The sequence below is a fragment of the Tachysurus fulvidraco genome, chromosome 13 (genome assembly GCF_022655615.1).
Source record: "Tachysurus fulvidraco isolate hzauxx_2018 chromosome 13, HZAU_PFXX_2.0, whole genome shotgun sequence".
NCBI lineage: Eukaryota > Metazoa > Chordata > Actinopteri > Siluriformes > Bagridae > Tachysurus > Tachysurus fulvidraco.
The window spans coordinates 16,710,605-16,736,082 of NC_062530.1; the positions used below are offsets into that span (position 1 = coordinate 16,710,605).

Consider the following 25,478-nt stretch of genomic DNA (forward strand, 5'->3'; position numbering starts at 1 on the left):
CATCTTCAGAGATGGTATAGTTTAGTTCCATAGAGGACTTTATTACATGGCGTCACCGTGTGGATGCGATGATAACATACACTGCAACTAAGTCTGTCTTATTGGTGGCTAAGATAAACAACTGAAACCAAACAGAGAACCATGTTATTATTATTTGGTCTGTCACACGAAGAACACAGACTGAGTTCTTGCACAAGTTCCAAATGGATGAATGTAATAGTTAAGTGCTTTCTTTTTTGCTGTAATCACTCCTATTCACTCGCTTATTCACCCACTAGTTTGTTTGTCCTGATCAGGGCCACTGTGAATCCCAAGCCTCTCCTTATCTGTCCATTGGAGGGCATCAAATGTATTCAGATTCACACTTCTTTACACTTTTCAAAAAGAAAAAAAAAGAGTGACCTAAAGAGATCTGGTGTGTGCACCTGTATGCAATACATACACGTGATGCCGGATAAGATAAGATAATCATTTAATTATGTTATACAGAGTTGATAAGTAATAAGGTAATTACATATAAATATGACAGTAGTAATAGGATTAAAAAGATGCCTTGTTATAAGTCAGTAATACATAATGCACAAAGGAGCCAGTCCAATTTTCTTGGTTATTGTCCACATATGTAAAAGTACAAAGAAAATGTAGTGCTTAAAGCTATTGTTTAATATAACAGTGAGTGTACTGTACTTATGTCCAGGTGTTATACATCCTTACACCTGCACATATACAGGACCTATGGGATCATTCCTTTTCATAATATGGGTGGAACAAAAAAACTTGTTTGTGGTAGTCTGTCATGATGGGTCACCGGTGTGGTAAATACTGTACGTCTGGCTGTCTTAGGCAGATCCAGTCATGTCTCTTTAATAAAAGGTATATGTATGTACTTTACTGCAGTGCTGCAATACTTGATGCTAAATGTTTTTTTCTTTTACAGTTTATGAAATCAAACAGTTATGAAACAGGGATAAACACAACCAGTATACAAGTAATATAAGTTTTCATATAATTGATATATGATCTCATTGTGTTAATAATTAATATTTGATTTCATTGCATTCTCTTTCAGTTGCATTTGATCATTTACCAGCTATCTTCAAGAGATCAAGGTTTATTCCCATCCTGAAAAAACCTGCTCTGAATATCCCAGACATAAGCCACAACAAACTGGTATCACATCTCTCTTTTCTTTCTAAAATTCTTGAATGCACTGTTTAGAATCAGCTATCACTCTTTCTCTCACAGATTAACCTCTAAGATCCTGACCAGTCTAGAACATTCCAAAGAGACTGACATTGAGAAACTGCATGCTGCTAAATCAGCCAAGAGCCAAACTGTCATCCATCCTCAACCTCTCAGCAGCGTTTGATATGTTCAACCATAAAAAGTCCAAAAGACCTCCCTAACTTGAAGGTTGTTTATATCAAGCAACATGGAAGGGATTGGTATCTTCACACAGGCAAAGTCGCTCAACTCATCTTCTTCTTACCTCCATACCTTAGACACCACTGCATGTGCTTGGATCTCAGTATGTCTGGCAGATATTTCATCTTTGAAGGCAACTCACCAGCTTAAATTCAATCCTAGCAAAACTGAACTGCTGTTCATCCCAGGTGATTCACACATTATGTCATGGTCTTGCAATCTCTCTGGACAACTCACTTTTGTAAATTACTCTGGGTAAGGGTGTCTACCAAATGCTGTAAATGTAAATGTAAAATACATGCTTGGAGGTGAACTGGCAACACTAAACTGCCCTTAGATGTGAATCTGTGTCCACAGATACACCATCACCTTGACAACCATAAAGTGTTGTCTGAAGATGAATATCATCTAGAATTGAACCAACGGACAATTCTAGGTACACAGAATTGTATGTGCACTCAGATAAAATGTAAAAGATGCTGACTAATTGCTTTCATTTTCATGTAAGATGATAATACCTGGAGCTAAAGTAGTGAAGAGCCTTAGCTCTTTTAATATAAGGGCAGTCACTATTAGTCCTGAGAGTCCTAAGAACATTTGGTGGAGCCACCAACCACCGGTCAATATGTGCTTTTCTATACTTTGCTAATATATTTATGTTATATTCTATAACAGTGCTGACCACTCAAGTTTTCTTTTTTTGTGCTCGAACCATGTGTCCCTTTTTATAACATTCCCACAGCTCACTGCTTCCTGTAAACACACTTACTATACTGATACAAAATGTCTTCCTAATACTAATTTCCTCCATTCATGTGCAATATTTCCTATGCTGTAAAAACAGCTCTAACGCAATAACTCAACCTGTGACAACAATCAAACGAGGGTACAACAGGGTAACTTTAGTGAAATCATTTCCTTCAGGCATCGCGCCAGACAGCTAACGCTAGTGTCTGGAAATCACAAGGACCCTAAAATCGTTAGAGCGGCGTTTGCAAAATACGAAGCTCGCGAGCTAATGTTGTGGATGCGTTGTTCATCTGTCGATATCCGCAACATCCTGATAGTAAAGTGGGTAAATTGTTTTTGTACGCTACAATAAGACATCAGAGAATTATATTATCGATAAATGCGTCTGTTTGAAGCACAAAAGAATAAATTACAGTCTGATAGCGACTGTAGCTACACAGGCTAGTTATGAATGAATATGCTAACCCGGTGACTAGCAAGTCAGTGATTGTGGAGTTTAGCAGTTTTAAACTTAAAAGCCCACACTTGTGTTTATATAATGACCAGGTTTCTTAATGTAAGCGAAGATGTTTGCTGCTCATTCGGAACCGTGTTATTATTTACTCAAACGAGTGTGTAGTGTGTTAGCCTGAGTGCTAGCTAGTGACAAGCTAATTCAGATTACAGCTTCATAACCGCCGCGTTTCTTTCTTTTTATTTTGTTTGTAAGAAAAATATGTATTTTATATGTTCTAGGGAACGAATAAAAAAACAAAAACTTGCAGAAATGTAAAAAAAAAAGAAAGATGGCAGTTAAAACAGTTTAGCAGTGTTTGTAGCTTAGCATGCAGCATTGTTCATCAGCCAGAGTGTTCAGTTCATGGAATCTCGTGTAAGATGTTAACGTTTAGTCTGTTTTGATCATCCCTATTTATTTTTTGGTGGTTACAGGTGAAGAGAACGTTCTCCATCCAGAGCTGAAGGTCCAGAGACATTGATCATGTTTCTGTACAACCTGACCTTGCAGCGTGCCACTGGCATCACTCATGCCATCCATGGCAACTTCTCAGGTAGCCCATTCACACTGGTTTAACTAATGATGGCATTTGTATATAAATGCACCTGTACCACACTGTGTGTTTATTTTGTTCGACTAATGATTGTTGTGGTCCCATATCGTTCTATTTCACCAACATCCTTAGAAGGAACATTCACAGTGGTTTGTATTGAGATGTGTGTATATGTATGTATGTATATATCTATTTTTTTTACTTCAGGTACCAAGCAGCAGGAGATTGTTGTTTCTCGAGGAAAGATTCTGGAGTTGCTGCGCCCCGATGCCAACACTGGCAAAGTTCACACACTGCTCACGATGGAGGTGTTTGGCATTGTCCGCTCTCTCATGGCCTTCAGGCTGACTGGTGGCACAAAAGGCAAGTTTTATTTGCTGTATGACTATTTCCTGCTTACTTCCGAATAAATTCTGAGCAATCCTGTTTTCTGTAAGTAATTTAACTACTGAGTCCCTGACCATGATACAGCAGTCACTCCCGAATGAATGAATGCAGTACAAATCTTAACCCATAACCAGTATATGCACACTCACATTAATGAAGTGGTCTGTCTTTGTCATGTGATTTTCATATTTGGCAAGTCAAGAAGCTTTTATTTTCATTTCAACCACATATAGCTGTTGCAGTACACAGTGAAATGAGATAACGTTTCTCCAGGACTGCTACATAAAACAAAGACAAAGCTAAGGACTTAGGTTAGTCCTAGATACATAAAGTGCAACTGTGCAACCTGGTGCAAACCGTGCAGGACAAGACAGTGCGGAACAAAAAAATACAAGACAATACAAAAAATACACAAAAGACAATAAGCGGAAACAGTACCGACCAGTGTAAATACTGTATGTTCAATAATATTGCATGCAGTAATACTAAAATGAACAGTTTCATAGCAGCAGGTCCCTGAGATAATGTAAAGAATTGTGCAAAACATCAATCGACAGAAATGTGAGACAGTATGTTCAAAGAGCAAAAAAGTGTTCAAAAACAGCATGTAAACAGGCTGATGTATATTGGAAGTGTGTGTATTTGGTGTAGGTCTGTAGTGTGTGTATTTGATGTAGTTGTGTGGCTGACCACTCTGGCAGCATTTTTTTGTCCTGCAGGACCCCAATCCTGATATTCAAATCTTCTGTGTATTTAGAGATTTAATTTTTTTTCCCCATGTCTTACTTTGTTGGTGTGTTTCCTCTTGTTAAATTGTAGACTACATCGTGGTAGGCAGTGATTCAGGTCGTATTGTTATCCTGGAGTATCACCCCTCTAAGAACATGTTTGAAAAGGTGCACCAGGAGACCTTCGGCAAGAGTGGCTGTCGACGCATTGTTCCAGGACAGTTTTTGGCTGTGGATCCCAAAGGCAGAGCTGTTATGATAGGTGAGGTTTTCCCCCTTTTTACACCATATATTAAAGGAGACTGTCAGGATGCCATTTTGAGTTCTAAGTAGGGCTGGGTGATAAAACGATAACGATATGTATCGCGATAGACGCATGAACAATAGAGATATAAAATGTGCTCGTTAAAACGTTCAATATTTTTTATCCTTTGTCAGAAGAAAACAGAGGTTGCGAAGCAAGTTTGGTTGCATTAACAAAGGCAAGCACTCTCTGGTAACCTAACAATGTACGGAGTGACATGCTAACAGCCAATCATGTAACAGTATCATGCCATCGTGCCATATTGTTGTCTCATGCTTCAGTAACCGGCGACTGATAAGCAGAAATTGAGCGCTGCAGCGAGCAAGGAAATTGTAAATAAAAGAGGAAAAGTCAGCTACTTTTTCATATTTCTGCAAGTTTTATATTTCAAACAATGTTACTGTATTGTTTCAGGTTTGTGTTTTTATATTACAGATGTATCTCAGTTAGGGTGGAAACGATTCCTCAAGTAACTCAATTACTAAAATGTATCTTTTAAATTTAATTTAAAGCCTCTTTTAATTCATTTTAAAGCTTGCGTGCGTGAGTGAGCGTGTGACAACACGCTTGCGTCAAAGCGGAAGGAGATGCAAGGAGTTAGCGGTCTTTTGATTTGAGGGTGCGGGCGGGCTTCAAAATGGAAGGGCAACAATGGCAATGAGCAAAGAGAAGAAGCAAACAGGAGAAAACGCCAGAAAATTGAAGCTGGCATACCATAACAGCACGTTGTCCATGCTTGTATATGCTTAAAGCACCCAGTGTGAAACCATGCATGCCCTCTAGGTCCAAGTTCCTGTCCATGATTTTTGCCTTTTAAATACCACAAATAATTCCAAGAAGACAGTAAAGGCTTATGTTATGCCTGAGCTGTAGATTTAGAATCTTTTAGTTCTGAAGTTAAGTTGCATGACTTAAAGGCAGTATTTTTGTATTATTATTTATACTTCATACTTTATGTATGACATCTGTTAAAGATTGTTGTATCTCTTATGTATGAGTGTACACAAATTTGATCTTCCCATATGTGAAGTTTTTGCAATTGTTTAGTGTGCAAGTACTTAAGATTATTATAATTATTTTTAAATTACAGTTTGTTTATACACATTTTGTTGTTATATGCCAAATATAGAGATTCTACTCTATGAATTTGTACCTTGGCTGTGTGTTTGACTTAACTCCATTGTTTAAGACTGGTTTATTTATATAATGTCTGTATTGCTGATTTTGAAGCAGAGCATGCTATCTGCAATGATCCGATAGTGTTTTTCCTTCTTTAATATGACAGTATTAAAATGAATAGGTTAGTTGTTTTATTTGATACATAGGTGCTGGAAGCTGGCAGACCATTAACATGTTTAGGGAAACACCAGCATAATCCATCTGTTTTTAAATGGCTTTGTGGGTTTTCAATACAGGTGCTATAGAGAAGCAGAAATTAGTGTACATCCTGAACAGAGATGCAGCTGCTCGTCTCACCATCTCCTCCCCCCTGGAAGCACACAAAGCTAACACGTTGGTCTATCATGTGGTTGGGGTGGATGTGGGTTTTGAGAACCCAATGTTTGCCTGTCTTGAGATGGACTATGAGGTGAGAATATATATATTTTTTTTCTTTAATTTTTCCATTTATTTTGGTGCCATTTCTGTTTAAATGTGTTTTTTGAACAAAATGTTTTGTTTTTCCCTGTGAAATGATGAGTTTACTCATGTCTCTTCTCTGACATCTAAATGGGGAGATTGTAAACACCTCTGATTGCTGCATGTACACTGAACTACACTTTTATTAGAACCCTGGATGTTTTTTCTGTTTAAGACGCATATGATTCTCTTTTACAGGAAGCTGATAACGACCCCACAGGGGAAGCGGCAGCAAACACACAGCAGACTCTGACTTTCTATGAGTTGGACCTTGGTCTCAACCATGTAGTACGCAAGTACAGTGAGGCTTTGGAAGAGCATGGCAACTTCCTCATCACAGGTATGGCCTAGTTGAGTCTTGTCAAAATGAATCTGGTTGTGAGGATTCACTTTTAGTGTGGCTGTAATCAATATGATGAGCCTTCATGTCTCTTCTCTGATTGATGTGAAGAGAAATGTTGATATCTGAGTTAAACTTGCCAAGACACAATCTGTGGATACAGTGTAAATGTTGATTGCAGTAAGGTTTAGTACTTGCCTTATTTATATATTGTCTTGTGTACTTGTGTCACAGTGCCAGGTGGCTCTGATGGGCCGAGCGGTGTGCTCATTTGCTCAGAAAATTACATCACTTACAAGAACTTTGGGGATCAGCCGGATATCCGCTGCCCAATTCCACGGAGAAGGGTGAGTATATTGTTTGTTGTGCATCATTGAGGTGTTTCAGGATTAAAACCATATTTCAAACAGCTGTAATCTGGCTGTAGCACTTCCAAAGAAATGATGAGGTTTTCATGTCTCTTCTCTGCCACAAACCCTGGAGACAACCAAGACTTCTGATCTCGTAACTGCTAGCTTTAACAAAAACATAATTATATGGTACTTGTGGTTTTCTTGACTGTGTTGTAGAATATGTTGAGTAACATACAAGACATTGAAAATCTGCCATCGTGGTTTAGAACTGATCCGTTTCATTTCCTTTCTCCCTTCACCAACGCAGAATGACCTGGACGATCCAGAGAGAGGCATGATCTTCGTCTGCTCAGCCACACACAAAACCAAGTCCATGTTTTTCTTCCTTACCCAGACTGAGCAAGGAGACATCTTCAAGGTTACCCTGGAAACAGATGAGGAGATGGTAAGATCTGTGGACACTGACTGTGCTCTAGTTATCATTATAAAAGTAGCTTTTCCTCTGTGTCTGCACATCCATATGTTCACAGCATCCCATTTAAAGCAAAAACATGGGTAAGCTAAATGTCTGGTTTGTGAGACTAAGCTGATCACTGTTACAGTTCACTAAAGGAAATTCTCCTTTAGTTCACATAAGCAACATCAAGTAGCCTGTGTCTTGTTATTTGTGGGTATTTGATGACTGCTACTGTGGTCGCTTGTTGGTATACCCTTTACATTTAATTAAAATTTTTGTGCATCAGACAGTGAAAAGGGTTTCTAACTGAAGGTAGACCACATGTGGGTAGGAACTAAATATTGTGCTGTGTGCACGGAATATATTGTGGTATTATTTGGGCCAGTCATTTGCGTCATACCTAATTTGCATAAACTTAACCTATGTTGCATAGGATTAAAGAGTGGTATATTGCTTGAACTCAGGACACATCTGTAATGTGGAAATGATGATATACCTTCATGTCTCTTCTCTGATTAATGCTGAAGAGAATGTTGATATCTGACCTCTACTTCAACATACTAAAAAAACAGCCTGTTAATGAGTTTTTATTAGTGTTGTAGTTTGAGCTGCATTCCAAACATTTGTTATCTAAAGACTAAGTCTATTTGTTATCTAATGTTTTCTTAGGTCACCGAGATCAGGATGAAATATTTTGACACCATCCCGGTGGCCACTGCAATGTGTGTGCTGAAGACTGGCTTCCTGTTTGTGTCATCAGAGTTTGGAAACCAGTAAGTTGCAAAATAGTCACAACTGACAGCAGACGTTAACTGAGACTGCATTTACTGATAAAAGAACGTGTTCACAAGAAAGAGGCAGGAAATTGTGGTTTTATAAGCATCTAAACCCTTTAATTAAAGGATTGACCCTTTAATTATTGTGACCATGAACTGTTTGAACATGTCACAATAGTGCTGGAAAGGTTTTACGTGATTGAGCACAAATGAAGAAAATTCTAACACTGAGAGCAGACACAATTTATTTTTTTTTTGGACCATGACAGATTTGCAGTCTCATTAAAAAAAAAAAAGCATTGTGTCTCACTAACCATGATGTGTAACAGTAAAAAACAAAGAAAAAATCTGCATGAAAGATAATTAGCTCATGACTTTTGGCCAATCCAATCTCAGTTGTTGCTATTGTTAAAAATGTAAAATAATTAATTTTTTGTATTTTAAAAATATTTGTTATATATATAGATTGTTATAGATTTGTTATATATATAGATATATATATTTGCTATATATATATATATATATATATATATATAGGTCTTGTGACCTATATATATATATATATAAACAAATATTTTCATCTTTAAATATTTTAACTGTAAGAATTGTTGGAGCTGTGTATGTGGACTCTGTAATTGGAAAACATTACACCGCAAGTCAGAATTTGGCAGCATGTTTGGAAAAGGTATTTCAGTACAGACTCAGTCAGTAAGCTGTAAAGAATAGTTGCATTTGTTTGCATGACCATCAAAACTATTTGCCTCATGTAAATGCTTGCATGTGATTCAACACGCGTTCCTTTGTTTTGTTTTTTTTACCTCTCCCCATTTGCATTAAAAACAAAATTATGATACAAGCAAAAGACTCCTTAATGGAATTAAGAGACAAAAATGTCGTTGAAGTGATGGAATCACATGTAATTTTATTGGAATGGGCCACAGATCATAGATGCTAATGAATTGAAGTTGAGTTTAAATGCTGGTGTGTGTGTTTAAACAGTTATGGTATCCAGTATAAAGTTAAAAATTGACAACTCCTTTCAGAACAATGGGTAGAGGCAGGTTATAAAAATGTTTACAAAGTCTTATAAATTCTTATCCATATTTCATGAATGTGACTATAGTAAAAGGTTGAAACCCGAATTTTAATGTTCAGTCAGGGGGAAAAGAAAGAACAGAGAATTTTTTGAACCATAAACAAAATGTAGAGATAGTATAAATTAGCTTGGCTTTTGACAATAATGTGAACACAAGGAATGTGCCTTCTATCTGCCTTTTAATATTTAGATATCTGTACTAGAGTTTAAGGTATTTGGTTAGAGGCTAATGGAGGTGAAAGAGCATCTTTAGTGTCACATGGTTGATCATTTTTGTCTTTCTCTTTTTTTTTTCCTCCCAATATATGAAAAAATATTGTTGCATTATACAGACTATGGACTTTTTCTATAGTTGAGTTGAATGAATAATGTTGAAATGGTGAAAATTTCATCAGATGACACTGGAAATTACACATTAGGGTAATCGCAAATGTGCTTTATATACATCACGCCTATGTCTTAGTATCTGCCTTCTGTTTTTCTGCTTAGTTATCTGTATCAGATAGCACACCTGGGTGATGATGATGAAGAACCAGAGTTCTCTTCCGCCATGCCTCTGGAGGAAGGAGACACCTTTTTCTTCCAGCCACGACCACTTAAGAACCTGGTGCTTGTGGACGAACAGGAGAACCTTTCCCCCATCATGTCCTGCCAGGTATGTTAGTGGTATGTGGGTGATTGGCTAAAATCTGTTTCGGGTATTGGCGAATTCTGATCATCGTTTGTTTCACAAGTTCATTAATTGCGAAAGCTAACATGTGGAAGGTGAAATTATTTTCCATCGAAGTGTTTGGTATTACAGTTTTTTTAGGAGTTTTTTTTTTTTGATGATTCGTTGCTCAAGGGATTCTTTTTCAGAAGTTTGAAGCTGTCAAAGTTGGGTGGAAAAAAAATAGTTTTGAAGTAGAGTCTTCCTCCTCTCGGACTTTTGCAGGTGCACTGAAGTGGTGTTTTCTCAACTGTCTGTTAATGATTGTTCATGGGGGGAAAAAAGCTACACAATGATTATTTTCCATGTAATAAGTGACTTGAAATTAATAAACATTTTCACAACAGTATAATGGAATCAAAGTTTAAAGGGGAGACTTACTGTTGCAAAATATTTTCGCTTCCAATGTGTATCGTTTGTCAAATGAAAGTCAGTTTATCCAGAGTAAATTGGTCAAGCTTTAGTCTGGTTTCCAGTCAAGTGACCTCAAATTATAAAACAATACACAGCTTTTTTTGTTTTCATAAATCTTAGGAAAACTGCTGTCAAACAAGGTTTTTATGTCTTGTATACATTTAAACTGTACAGGACACAACACAGTGAAATGCTGGATGGTGAACAGAATAGTAAGTAGTAAAAAGAAAAGTAAAGAGGTGGAATGGTGTTAACAGCTGTGCTTAGTATACCATGGGGAGAATATAAAGTGACCATGTTCATGTGCAGTTGGTGGATAAAGTGATTTCATGTGAATTCTTGTTGGACTGTGAGTAGAAGCTTTGGAGCTTTTGCGCACTCTGAGCTTTTGCGCCTGTAACCTGAATCACGCTTTTATAAAAGGAAGTATTGTTCTCAGCATGGCAAAACTATTTCTTGGTGTTTGTGTTGTGTGACCAGCAGATGTCTATGGTCTGTCTATTTATGCCAAGTTGTGTGAAGCTGGTTGTCATTTCCACAGAAAAGCTGTAGATCATGTGAAAGGTGGAGGTCCACACCCATCTCCTTGGATTTACTGAGGTTTTCAGCCCAAGTGTATTGGCCAAACACTATATAAAACCCCAAGGGCAGATAGAAAGGGCAACACATGATTGTCAGATGGTCCAGAAAGCCAGAACATTTCAGGAATCACTTGTTTTTCCCCTTGTACTTTCTGGAATCAGTTATTTTTTCCTTGTAGGAAACGGAAGGCCTCTGATTTTTTTGGTCAGGTATGAGTGCTTTTGGATAAGTTTCAATGAAAGGATGTTTTGAATCTGACATCTCATCCTTATTAGAAGTTTGCTGATGCCCCTTGTTCTAACCACTAAACAGTTCTCTCTTCTCACTCATATAGCAAAACATTAAGCAAATGAACTTCAGCTTTGTTTTTTAGTACATGTGTACAAATTTTAATAATGTTTTTTGACCTGTACTTACTGAGATGGTTTACTTTGTAGTGTGCACTGCAGGGTTATTCTAGAAATAATCTAACAGTTATTTTTGTGCAGTAAAACACCTTCAACTAACAGTCGGGACAAACAATACAAAAGTTCGGCTTAGAAATGTGGGACACTTGTTGTTTTATACCAAGTTGGTTTGGTTGTAATTTTAATCAAGCAAATGGGTTGTACATTAAATATTCCTGATATTTCTTGGTGAAAAGTGTCCACTCATCCAACACTGTCTGGCTCAGCATCATTCTAAATACTTTCCTTTAACCCCCCTACAGATTGCTGATTTGGCCAACGAGGACACACCTCAGTTGTATGTGGCATGTGGTAGAGGTCCAAAATCTACACTACGGGTTCTTAGACATGGACTTGAGGTACGTGTGTCTGTTTAGATAAGTCTATAATTAATGTCTTATTTTTGTTCACTGCCTGCAAAGTTAATTTCACTGTTTATATTTAGTATCTGTGGTTTGACACCATTATTTTATGGTATGTTGCATATGTGGCCTGTTGGAACATCTGAAGTAAGTGTGTGTACTTGTACACATAGGTCTCAGAGATGGCTGTGTCTGAGCTTCCTGGTAACCCCAATGCTGTGTGGACTGTGAGGAGGCATGTAGAAGGTACATGCCCTATATATACACCTTGAAGTGGGAAAAATTTGACCTTTTTAAAGAATGTATCTCTTGAGGGGAAAATGCAAGTACTATATACAACTGAAGCCTTTTTAATGCATTTTTTTAATTAACATTGTTATAAAGGAAAACTCTAGTGTGTAGAAATTACTGGTGTTAGGTCTATACTGACATGTGAGTATGCAATTTTTGTGTCCTGCAATAACATGAACAAATGATGAAGGGAAACTATTCCACTTTTTAGTCTTAGTCTCCTGTTTCTTTAGTTTTGGTCTACTTGGTTTCAAATAATTAATAAATCTGTGTGATTTAAAGTTTGAAGAACACAACATATGTTCTTTTAATTAGGAAACATTGTGATAATGTAGTATTAGTGAGGTAAATCGTCCATCTAATTTTAATGATTTGATTGACAAAGATAAGAAAAAAGAATAGTTTGCTGCAGACCTAATCTACACAGAAACACTGATTCTCACAGGCTGCTGAACTGTAGTACGAACATGATCAAACAAACTAGTTACAAGTTCTGGACCAAACTTGTTGATTTTTGTCTGTAGTCTTAGCGCGTATGTGGAACAGTTACACTATTCAGGGTTCAGCCTCAGTGTCAGACTTGCTCTCACTTGCTTAACTATTTAGTGGGAGTTATTCTGCCAACATTACCCTTTGTCTGTCAAACAAGGCGTACTGCTATGCTGTGGTGTGGTGCATTTTAAGTTAATTGTTCTCTGCCAGAGAGGATTCCTTAATCATGGGATGTCTTTTATATTGGTTTTTTTTAAACAGTCAAAACAGATCAGGTTGAGGGAAAGGTTTATGTGGATAAATTTGGTTCAGTGTTACTATATAATTATTTGGACTATCAGTAGAAAGGTCTTAAGGTCTTTAAACCTTGAAACACTTTTGTAAAAGTGGCATTAATCTCATTTTATATTGTACATGTTTCTGAATTGACCACAGTAGAGGAATAAATAAACATGGGTGTGATGAGTTTCTGGGTTTCTAAGAGTTGCCCGACACCTTAGTTTCCTTCTTACTGTGAATTAACTTTACCAACATCTGGCTTCCATTTCGCAGATGAGTTTGACGCCTACATCATTGTGTCCTTCGTTAATGCAACGCTTGTGCTGTCAATCGGAGAAACTGTGGAAGAAGTGACAGACTCTGGCTTCCTGGGAACTACCCCGACTTTGTCTTGTTCTCTGCTGGGGGAAGATGCTCTGGTGCAGGCAAGTAATGTGATGTTTCTCACGCTCTACTATGCTGACAAAAATGCTCATCATAGTTTAAATGAGTCCACAAGAAGTGTTCACGTTGACATGTTCAAACAGGTCCTTCAAATCACTCATGTCCACCCACACAGTTCTCATACTGTGTTCTATTGGCTGCAGTAACACCCCGGCTATTATTACCGTACTGTTATTGCAGGGCACACGCTTACTGTTTCATGGCTGTTTCCAAGGAGTTCAGGTGGCAAAACTTCCTTCTAGAATTAGGTTGCAGTGAGTCCATGACAGTGCAGGTCCTATAAGGGATAACCGATAGAACAGTAGAGAAATTCTTTCTTTACAGAGTGGAAAATGAAATCTATGCGGTGCATTCAAAAAATTTTCAATGACTCCCATCACTATTTTCAATTTTATTGTGTTAGCCTGATATTACAATCTTTCAAATGATTTTCCCCCCATTAAGCTATACTCAGTACCCCATAATGATGAAGTGAAATTGTCAATTCTGTGGATGTCCTTGATTGGCCAAGCCAGAGCCCTGACTCGAACCCTATTAAATAAGGTTAAGCCCTGACTGAGCTTGATAGTATTTGCAAAGAAGACTGACAGAAAAACCCCTATCCAGATGTGCAAAGTTTGTTGCATCAAACCCAAAAAGACTTAAATTGCTGCCAAAGGTGCTCAGTACTGAGTAAAGGGCTTAAATACTTATGTACATGTGATTATTTTAGTTTTTGCTTTTTACTGAGCTCAGGCATTTTTAGAATTGTTTTTACTTTGTCATTATTGTGTATTTGACTTGACTTTCTATTTGAGTTTAACATAAAATGTGCTGAGGGTGGACATGCTACAGAGGGAGCCATATTTTCTAAAATCAATGATGATCAATTTAATAAAATGAATGATTTAACATTTGGTAAGAATTGGATTTTACTTAAAAGTAAAAAATCAACAGCAGACCCTAAGGTCTCTTTATATTTAATTTCTCTTTTAACTTTCTCATTTTTGGCATCAGGTTTACCCAGATGGTATTCGCCATATCCGAGCAGATAAGCGTGTGAATGAGTGGAAGACCCCAGGAAAGAAAACAATTGTGCGCTGTGCCGTGAACCAACGGCAGGTGGTCATTGCCCTGACAGGAGGAGAGCTGGTGTACTTTGAGATGGACCCAGTATGTCAACAGAAGCAAAGCATTTTCAATTGATCATCTTCACATTTTTTACCTAGAATAACTCTCGCTCTGTCTGCAGTCAGGTCAGCTGAATGAGTACACTGAGAGAAAGGAGATGTCTGCAGATGTTGTGTGCATGAGCCTTGCGAATGTTCCACCAGGTGAACAGCGCTCACGGTTTCTGGCTGTGGGTTTGGTCGATAACACAGTGCGCATTATCTCTCTAGACCCCTCGGTATGCTGTTTCTTTTTTACTTGCTCTCTGTTCAGGAACATTGACTTTTCCCCCCTCTTTGTTTAAAACTGTAATACTTTGCTGGACTGCTTTTTTTAAAAAAAAGCATAAATATCCAGATTATTAATTACATAAGTCATAGATTGTCTACTATGGAATAAAAACACTGTCAATAATAATCGTACGTAATTCAAAGCATTGTGTGTAAATTTTAATTTAGTTGTGCGTAATTTAAAACTATTGTACGTAATTGTTTTTTGTGGATCCCAAAATCTACGGCCACGAGTTTACAGATACGAGATTTTGTGTGTTTGTTCAAATACAACTCCAAAATGTACGACTATGACAGTTTACACACACGCTTGTTTTCACAACACCTCTTTTTTACACACGGTCTGCAAAACAACTGTCAAAAATACGTCATCACGTTCACAGGCATTACTATCCGAGGGAAGATGAATCGATTCCACGAAGCGCGCATGTGCCCCGCCCTCTTCTAAACCACTCATAGAAACCACTGGTGCCGAAATGGCGGGTTAGTTATCACTAATAACAGAGAGAAATTTGTGCTAACACTTTAAAATAATGGTTTTTATTTTATTTCTTGACTTTTACAAGGCATTTGATACTGTTGAACATACTTTATTTGAAATCTTAGAGTTTTTAGGTTTTGGGAGTAATTTTTGTAAAATAATTAAGATGTTTTATACTGACATATAGTTCTGTATCCCTGAATCCTAGTATAACTCCTAGGTTTGAAGTGCTCCGCGGTATTAGGCAGGGATGCCTGATTTCTCCCAAACTGTTTATTCTAGCCACTCAATCACTTGTATTACTCATTAATCATAACGCCGATTTGCATGGGATCTAAAGGAATTTAAAATTAGTCAATTTGCAGATGACACAGCAATCCTTTTAAAGAATAAATTCATGGTTGATGTTGCCATAAATTCAGTCTCGATTTTCCCTAAAATCCAGTGGTTTCTATGAGTGGTTTAGAAGAGGGCGGGGCGCATGCGCGCTTCGTGGAATCGATTCATCTTCCCTCGGATAGTAATGCCTTTGAACGTGATGACGTATTTTTGACAGTTTTTTCGCAGACCGTTTTCGTGTGTAAAAAAGAGGTGTTGTGAAAACAAGCGTTGTGTCTGTAAACTGTCATAGTCGTACATTTTGGAGTCGTATTTGAACAAACACACAAAATCTCGTATCTGTAAACTGTCGTGGCCGTATATTTTGGGATCCAACTTAACAAAAAACATAATTACGTACAATAGTTTTAAATTACGCACAACTAAAATTAAAATTTACACACAATGCTTTGAATTACGTACGATTATTATTGACTGTTTTTATTCCATAGTCTACTGTTCTTTAGATTTGCCTGTGTAGCATATTGTGTAGTTCTTTTCTGCAGTAACACTGAGTTGGGGAAACAAAACTAGATAAAAATCAGGTTTGCACTTTGGTTACAGTTGAAACTTGTGAAAAGGGAGATTTGTTTTTTTGCATTTCAGTAAAATATTATTATTATTCAATTAGCTAATTGTAATCACCAATGATAAGTTAGGAGGCGAAACATTTTTAACTCCCCTTTTTTGTTTGTCTGGTTTGGTAGGATTGTCTACAGCCGCTGAGTATGCAGGCTCTGCCTGCGCAGCCTGAATCACTGTGTATAGTGGAGATGGGAGGTGTTGAGAAACAAGATGAGTTGGGAGAGAAAGGCACCATTGGCTTTCTCTACCTCAACATTGGCCTGCAGGTAAGGAGCCTTCTGTTTTTCTCTGTATTATCCACCATTAACTATAGCACAGATTTTGTACCCTGATTAATTTAACTCCTTTTATTTATTTTTTAAATATTTTTTCTTGACACCATCTGTTTTGGTGATATGTATTAAATGTCTCACTGTGTGTGTCTGTCTGCCTGCCAGAATGGTGTGTTACTCCGCACCGTGCTGGACCCAGTAACTGGAGACCTCTCTGACACTCGCACGCGCTACCTGGGCTCTCGACCAGTGAAGCTTTTCAGAGTGCGGATGCAGGGCCAGGAGGCTGTAAGTGTCGATGCGTATTCTGGAACAGTAGCTGGTTCCGAACTATGTGCTCTTTGTGAAGGAAGATTTTTATTTTTATCATGCTGTTTGTCCTCTACAGGTCTTGGCCATGTCCAGCCGATCATGGCTGAGCTACTCTTACCAGTCACGTTTCCATCTAACGCCACTTTCCTATGAAACTCTGGAATATGCCTCAGGGTTTGCTTCAGAGCAGTGTCCTGAAGGCATTGTGGCCATCTCTACCAACACACTGAGGTAATGGCAACACTGTATAGACCACAAAGTATATGCTGAAAATATTCACCATGTCAGACATAATTGGATAACCAATTTTTTAAATCTATAAATGAAAAATCATGTGGGCTTTTTCCGCCTCATATATTAACAATTCTCTCATTTTAGCATATTTTCTCCCCATTTTAATGTAGTAGGAAAATCTGTATACCTGATCATTCATGCCATTATCCAGTCAGCCAATCATGTAACAAGAATCAGCACAATATGCAACATGGTGATACAGGTTAAGCGTGGCAAGGTTGTTGGTACCAGACATGCTGTTTTGAGTATTTTAGAAATTGCTGCTCTCCTGGGATTTTGAGAATGACACAGCACAAATGCTATTAGCCAGACTGGTCCAAGCTGACAGGAAACTGATGCAACTCATAATTGCTTATTGCCACAGAGGGCTACAACAGGAGAATCGCATCTGTTTCTAGTCATGTCAGCCAGGACTCGAAGATTTCATTGGGGAAAGGATTAAGTAAACTGGACATTTGACTATTGAAAGATCACACCTTTGTTTTTTCACTTGTCAACTATCCAGGTTTTGTCTCACACCCAGTTGTATCTGACACCAACAGCCATGCCATTTTAAGATTCACTCAGGATCATATAATAGTCCCATTCTGTGTATACAGAGTCATAATAAAACTGATCACATTAGAACCATTTAAGGTAAAACGGAAATATTTGAAGTGCCATACTCTGAAGTGTGGCTTTTAAAACTACCTAAAATGGGAGAAGAGAACAGTAAGTTCACACTGTCTTATTTGTGCTGCTTTCTGTAAGTGCTGTTAGATGTATTTTTAATACTCCATACTACATTTATTTAAGTTGTGCAATGCTTAGTAATTTCCTTGAACGATGCCTTTTGAGATACGCAATTTATACAAAATGTTGTGTGTGTGGGGGGGGTGTTAAACAAATGGAAAAATTGTTTCAGAAATACCTTCAGGGTGCAATTTTTTTTTTCCATGACTGTGTACATGCTTGGCTGTCTTCAAGCTTAGTCACAACACATCTACACAGAGGCTGGAGGAATTTTAAAAATAGCGGTCACTTTATTGAGTAACTTGTAATTTTAGATTTCACACTTTGGCTGAAGTCATGCATGTTCGAGGGAACTGACTAAAATGAACATTGGTTCATTGCAGAATTTGCAGGGTGGAAGCATGAGTTGTATAGTTGAGCATTTAAGATTAAATTGGTATCGCAGTATAAAGTATAGTATTAAAATTCTATATGTTTACATCTTTCCTTTAGATTATCAAGAAATGATGTTGGTTCAAAATAGCTTTGTTCTGTAACTTGAATCTACTTGCACTTAAATTATAGTTTAATTCCAGTCACAAACAAACTACTGCAAGAGTATTAACTTTCGAAATATGCTTGTCATTTTATAGAGTTCTTTTCTCTCACTGCTGCAAAATGTCTTCAACACAAACAAAACAAATAGATAAATGTTTATTTTCATTTTTCTTTTAAATTTTTTTTTGTGGTGTTTTCTTGGTTAATATTAATCCCTTTGTTTTTTGTTTTTTTTTTTTGTTTTTTTTTGTCTTGCTTTCAATTTTAGTTCTTTGATAAACGTGCTTCTGCACTGCAGTCAACTGCATGTTTAAGCTGCTGTGGTTTTTCTGAGTAATTCTTGCGCCTCAAAGTACATAAGAATCCGGGCATGATTTTTTTTATTTTTTTTTTAATCTTCTTTTTTCCCTATAGGTATGTTCTTTTTATCTGGTTTATTTTTATGCTTTACCATAGTAGGAAAAGCACTGAGAAATGAAAGTAATACAGGTGCGAGAATATTAAATGGAAGTCATGCATTTAATCATGAGATGTATCTAGCTTAATGATCTCCGACTTAAAAGTAAAATTATATCTTATAAATCCTGATCTACATTTCATGTTGCAGTGGTTAATGTCATTACTAATTAACTGAATTAAAATTTCATGTTTTATTGTATATCAGCTCATGTAAGTGTTGTCAAAGCCTGTATTGAGAGATGTCTTTGTTTTGTGGCTTGTGTGAATCACTTCATGCCTGCGCATGCATAGTTACAGCATTACTTGTACTGTGTACCATGAGAAATGTTATTTAAATAGATATACATTTATATCAATAATCTTTTATGTATGTTATCAGACTGAAGTATGTGTTTTGGTATGATTCATATATGTCTTCAAATTGTTTGGTTTGTACTTGGTGTTCTAAAGGAATGTGAAGGAAACTTGATAAATGTTAGTGTACTTTCACTTTTGTTTCCTCACACCTCTGACAGAATTTTGGCGCTGGAGAAGCTGGGTGCTGTGTTTAACCAGGTGGCCTTTCCTCTGCAGTACACACCACGTAGGTTTGTCATTCACCCAGAGACCAACAACTTGGTCCTTATTGAAACAGACCACAATGCCTACACTGAAGCCACCAAGGCCCAGCGCAAGCAGCAGATGGCAGAGGTGAGGACACAAGGAAATTGGGGTTATCATGGGTTTGACATTCAGCTGTTCTATGTGCTGATTCACTCACTTAATGATGCCTTTACATTTGGAGTTGAATCATTAGCTAAATCAAAGTGTTCTGTATTGCATGTTGTTTGGTATGTTTAGGTTGGTGGCCAGTGTCAGGTCTCATTGGCTCAGTGGCTAATCACACATTCTGAGTGTTATGAGCTAAGAACCACACGTGGTACACTCAAAGAACACTGCCAGGATCACAGCCAACACAAACATTGGAAATTCCTCAGTGCTTTTTTTCTATTTATAGGAAATGGTGGAGGCTGCAGGAGAGGATGAACGGGAGCTGGCTGCGGAAATGGCTGCTGCCTTTTTGAACGAGAACCTTCCAGAAGCGATCTTTGGTGCCCCAAAGGCTGGCTCAGGACAGTGGGCCTCACTGGTGCGCCTGATCAACCCCATCCAGGGAAACACCCTGGATTTGGTTCAGCTGGAGCAGAATGAAGCTGCCTTTAGGTAAGACAAGAAGTGTTGGGAAAGTACGTGCAACAGTCTGGAAAAAATCGGGCTTGTGTGGAAACAGAAAATGGTGTGTTTAATATAATCATTGGACAGAAATTAAGAGAAATTTTTGCCTTGTGATTTTAATTGTTTTGACTGTTTTGTTCATTTGCAAAACCTGGGGTGGGGTTCTTGCACACCTCTCTCTCCCTCCCTCTCTCTCACAAACACTTTGTGCAGTGTGGCTGTTTGTCGCTTTGCTAATGGAGGTGATGACTGGTATGTGTTGGTGGGTGTCTCAAGAGACATGATTCTTAACCCCCGCTCAGTGGCCGGTGGCTACATTTATACCTATCGCCTGGTAGGAGGTGGAGAAAAGCTGGAGTTTGTACACAAGGTGAGTTCGGGGGGAAGTAACTTCAAAACTACCTACCACTTATCACTTCTGTAGGCAGTTGGGTGAAGAATGAAATCCCCTACATATCTATCTTTGCATGCAGTCTCAACTATTATAAGACTAACTATTTTAAAACTCTCAGGGTCAGAGATTAGCTTCTCTGAGCTGTAGGAAACATTTTTCTTAGCTAATAACTGAATTTTGAAACCGTTGTTAGTCTTTTTTTATGCCCTCACATTGTTGATTCAGTGAGCTCATTTTGTCTTGCTGTACTTGCAGACCCCAGTGGAGGATGTGCCCCTGGCTATTGCACCCTTCCAAGGCAGAGTGTTGATTGGGGTGGGCAAACTGCTGCGCATCTACGACCTTGGCAAAAAGAAGCTGCTCCGCAAGTGTGAGAATAAGGTAAGCAAGCAGGAGAATTAGACAAACTTGTTTTCCATTGATTGGAATCACACATCAGTATGAATGTTTAAAAGTATTGGTTTATGGTTTCTAAAGAAATCAAATTGTTTTTTTTCTTTTGAGTCCTCGGGTCAGGACCTTGCAGTTTAGTGTCTGCACAAATAAGATGGTCATTTTATAGTTTATAGAGACTGGAGCTGTCCCAGGTCTTTGAGAACCCGCAGTGACGTAATTAACCCCCACAGAATTGACCAAATTCCAGTAGAGCGCCAATTATTATGAACTCAAACGTAATTCACTACCCATACTACTTTATTCTTTTTGCCATATAGTAGTAGTAATAATCACAGTAGTATTAACTGTTGGTGTTATTTCTAAATAAAAATAAATAAGGTAAACATTTTTTTTTTTTAGTCCTTAGCATGCTTGAAAACTTGGAAAACACAAGCAAAAGATTGGACATGCTTGTGTATCTCATTGAGACTTTATTGCCCAGAGACATTTTATTGCGTTAAATCTCGATTCACCTGCATATGCCTCTTTTTAAGATGGACAAATTTAAAATTGCATTTATTAACTCTGCACAAAAGGATGTCACACACTTTTTTTGACGGCAACTTTAACCTCATAGGATTTGTTCATTTAATGCCCATTTAATTAAAAAAGATTTTCATGATATTCATATAGGCTTTTTGGTGCCTAAAACGGCGCTACCATGATGAGATTTTTCAAATGTCATGCCACCTGAACTGGAAGAGCAATGCAATTCTGTACATTGTGTAATGTGCCCCAAAATTTTCATGCAAGTTCATTGATGGGGTATATTCAGGTGTACATTGACATTTCCTTTTGGCTGGCATTACAATTGATAGTATTGCCATGGCAACATCAAATAAACAATTAAACAACCATCATACCACATTTGGTCAGCTTGAAAGTTTTGTTTTGAAGACTTCTGCCATGTCAGCATCAATAATGATGCAGTCCAAATAGCTGCTGTTTCCTCTATACGTCAAAGGATGTGGCTCATGTTCATGTGTGTTTCATTCCAAAGCGGTGTAATAGCATCCACCCACCCAATGGTGTACAGTACTGTCACAATGTCTCAGCAGAAACTGGCTGTTAGAACATGAGGCTTCAAGAACAGTTTTTTATATTTTACACAAGCATTTATGTTTACAGGAATTTCTTAATCACTCATTAATAATGTAACTCAGAACTGTGTATTTAAATAATCTATGCCATTACAGTGCGATTACTGGTTATGTGTTCTTGAATAATTATACAGCTTTTAATTACAGCCTGTGGGTAATTTGCTTGTATTGTCTCTCAGATCTGTTGTCATTTTATAAATATTTCAAATGATTATATACTTATTTTCTGCTAGCTGTATATATTTTTTGCTGCCTCTATGGAATACTTAGGAAAGTTGCACTTCTTGGCATCTGATAATCTTGTTGTCTGTTACATGCCATGTTAAACTGCAATTGCATTTTGCATATTTTTAAAGCATGTTCCTAACCTGGTGACGGGCATCCACACCATCGGCCAGCGTGTAGTTGTGTCGGACATCCAGGAAAGTCTGTTCTGGGTCCGCTACAAGCGCAATGAAAACCAGCTCATCATTTTTGCTGATGATACAAACCCACGCTGGGTTACCACTGCCTGCCTGCTCGATTATGACACCATGGCTGCAGCTGACAAGTTTGGCAATATTAGTATTGTGAGTGCTGTATGCATTAGCTGTTCAATTCATTTTAAATTCAGTGTCATTTCTAAACAATGAAGACTGATTAGTCTTGTTTCTCACATCAATTCTAGGTTCGTCTACCACCAAACACCAGTGATGATGTGGAGGAGGACCCCACAGGGAACAAAGCACTGTGGGACAGGGGCCTGCTCAATGGAGCTTCCCAAAAGGTACTGGCCTTCATTAAATCTTCACTCTGTCCAGGCATGGGAAAAATTGCACCAGACAGCCTCCACAATTGTTTCTGCGTCAGTGTTTGTGTCTAGCTGGGTTTGAGGTCACTTTAACACACAACCAAACATCTAGAACAGTTTTCTGTGGTCTGTGCTGTGGTCAGTTTCTAAAGACCGCAGAACCACGTTTCTCCACATGCCAGACGTTATGACTTAATCAGGGTCCTAGAATTGCTTAGGTGGACATGGGGGAAATTCCCAGTGTGCTCCAATGACTTGTTGGGAATTTATGGACATGCCAACAGTGTGTGTAAGCAAGTAAGAGGAGGCAATGGTTGGTTGACCTTGGCTCATTGACAGAGAGCTTGCTTGTTTATGCTACTATAGTGACCTTTTCATATGAACTAGATTTGAATATTAGGGCTTAATTTATTTAATCATACTTACACTTTTTTATTTTCTGTTTCAGGCTGATATAATTATGAACTACCACATAGGAGAAACGGTCTTGTCACTGCAGAAGACCACACTCATCCCTGGAGGTTCGGAGTCTCTAGTGTACACCACTCTGTCAGGTGGCATTGGCATCCTTGTGCCCTTCACCTCTCATGAGGTATGTCCTTTTATTGTTGTTATTGTTTTTAAATGTATAGAAGTGTCCAGTCCAGTGCTCATGTAGTGCTTATTCTAAGCTGATTTTTGTCTCCCAGTAGTAACAAAAAAAAGTATTTTTAAATTAACTATTGGCTGGAATTTGGCAATGATCTACACAATATTAAAAAAAATCTCTAGTTATTATTGTATTTAACATATATATGCCTATGCATTTTTTTTTTTACTGCAAGCAAAACCATGCAAATGAATTTTTTTCTGTTCTCTCAGGACCACGACTTCTTCCAGCACTTGGAAATGCACATGCGCTCCGAGTTCCCTCCACTTTGCGGCCGAGACCATCTTAGCTTCCGTTCCTACTACTTCCCTGTGAAGGTCGGTACCTGTACAGGAAAGCCTGTCAGTGTTTCACAATCCTCTTTTCACAAGTGTTGGAATTTCTTAGTACTTAGTAGTTTAAATGATGGATTACAGTTTTGAGTATTTTGAGCCTCTAGTGGTTATATAAATATCAAATAATGACTTTTCAGTAATCAAACCGAAAGCTTGATTTTTCCATTACTATTTGATTTTGCCTAAGGGAGCAGTAAAGGGAAGTCTGTTTCATGGGCCAGAGGCAAGCTTCACCTGAGGCAACTTGCCAGTGTAATTCAAACGAGTGAATGTTTATTAGACAGATTTCTTGTTCCTAGTAGGTTTGGAATGTTGTCTCTCAACAGATCAGTCATATAGTGCAGCTCGGTTAATGCTTTTCTTTGTACTGAAAGCGAAACTAGTATTACTACAAAAATTAATTAAATTGAGACCCAACAAGGGACATTTATCCTCGACAGCCCTTTAATCTACTTAGTCATGTTCTACATTGTATTTATGGCATTGTGTTTTAGTGCTGATTTAAATAAAGGGAAAGAGTAAAATAGGAGGGTAGGAGAGTAATCTTCTGAAAGGTGCTTTAAACTGCATTTTACATAACTGTGTTGCAGAATGTAATTGATGGGGATCTCTGTGAGCAGTTTAACTCCATGGATCCTCATAAGCAGAAGAGTGTTGCTGAAGAGTTGGACCGCACACCACCAGAAGTGTCTAAGAAACTGGAAGACATCCGCACACGTTATGCCTTTTAAAATTGCGTTTGTTATACTGATTGTGAATGAGAGCTCCAAAAACTGTTCAAAACAAACCATAAGAGAGGTGTTTCTTATGCAGGGTAGTAAAAGCTTTCCATTCCAAGGTTGTGGCTTAAGGAATATGAGTAAAAAGTTGAACATGTTGGCAAATATTTTTCTGCTGCCAGTGTTTGAAATTGTCTGATTTTTATTGAGTGAATAAGATTTCAGATTTAGCAACATGTTTTAGTTCTTTTGAAGGATGAAAATAGTACTGCTCTTATACCAATGTTCCATATGATTTGTGGAATTTGTAAAATAACTATAGCTGTCTTTGCAGAGGAACAGGGGTGTTTGTGGTTGTCTTTTTTCTTTATCCTTGGACCCTTTGTCCGTTTCAAACACAGACCCACACTTTTTTCTTTTACCTAAATTTGTATTAAAAATGCTCTTTGTAAAATTGATGTTTGAAAGAATTTTGTAAATAAATTTTTTAAATTAATTTTGGTGGTTTTGCTCTTTGACACCTCTATTAGGCTTTGCAGAGAATGGTTTGTGTTAAGAATACAGACCCTTTACACACTTAACTAATCACACTGGTAAGACAGGATTCTAGTGCTGCCACTTTCAACTACAACCTAAATTCTGCTCGTTCCTCACAATATTGTAAATCTACTTATGTGAAGTGGGGAAGGTCTGTTTCTCATCCAGTGTGTCAATTTAATTTGCCTTCAGCCCCAAAGATTTAGTGATATTAATTTTTTCCTTGTAAAACCTCAGGAATGTCTGTAAAGGTTAAATCGATTTTGTGTCAACAAAAACATGTGGCTTCCTTCATGTTTTGAATGGCCATTTGTCTAAAATGTGTTTATACTAGTATTTTTCACCCAGCTACTATTATTTCAGGTCCTATGTGGTGTATTACCTGAAAATCAGTCTTGACTGGTTGCACAGTTTGCTACTTGTATGGGTTGGCTGGCATGTTTGGAACATTTTTAATGCTGAGCCCTTTGGATTTCTCCATAATGCTAAGAAA

At 37.7% G+C, this 25,478-nt stretch overlaps 1 protein-coding gene across 2 annotated transcripts; it reads left to right on the forward strand.

The window, feature by feature from the left end:
* Positions 1–2,367: 2,367 nt before the first annotated feature.
* On the forward strand, positions 2,368–24,944 carry sf3b3 (splicing factor 3b, subunit 3). Of its 2 annotated transcripts, none has more exons than XM_027161707.2 (27): positions 2,368–2,500; positions 3,106–3,224; positions 3,432–3,587; positions 4,431–4,601; positions 6,059–6,231; positions 6,480–6,621; positions 6,856–6,968; positions 7,282–7,419; positions 8,101–8,204; positions 9,793–9,958; positions 11,718–11,813; positions 11,990–12,062; positions 13,152–13,303; positions 14,319–14,474; positions 14,554–14,709; positions 16,328–16,471; positions 16,643–16,765; positions 16,866–17,020; positions 19,327–19,501; positions 19,809–20,014; positions 20,240–20,396; positions 20,676–20,801; positions 22,312–22,524; positions 22,623–22,721; positions 23,194–23,337; positions 23,607–23,711; positions 24,320–24,944. In XM_027161707.2, the coding sequence occupies exons 2-27, from the start codon at positions 3,155–3,157 to the stop codon at positions 24,458–24,460; spliced, it is 3,654 nt and encodes a 1,217-aa protein (XP_027017508.1). In that variant the 5' UTR covers positions 2,368–2,500; positions 3,106–3,154; the 3' UTR covers positions 24,461–24,944. The 2 variants fall into 2 exon arrangements, with proteins under 2 accessions (XP_027017508.1, XP_047678389.1); XM_047822433.1 differs by having other exon boundaries at positions 2,399–2,496; positions 3,104–3,224.
* The last annotated feature ends 534 nt before the right edge of the window (positions 24,945–25,478 follow it).

Excerpts from the sequence above, each read along its gene's own strand:
- sf3b3 (XM_027161707.2), top strand. The coding sequence starts at position 3,155 with ATGTTTCTGTACAACCTGACCTTGCAGCGTGCCACTGGCATCACTCAT. Across the intron at positions 6,969-7,281 it reads GCCCAATTCCACGGAGAAGG|AATGACCTGGACGATCCAGA; the intron begins GTGAGTATATTG and ends TCACCAACGCAG. Across the intron at positions 22,722-23,193 it reads TCAATGGAGCTTCCCAAAAG|GCTGATATAATTATGAACTA; the intron begins GTACTGGCCTTC and ends TTTCTGTTTCAG.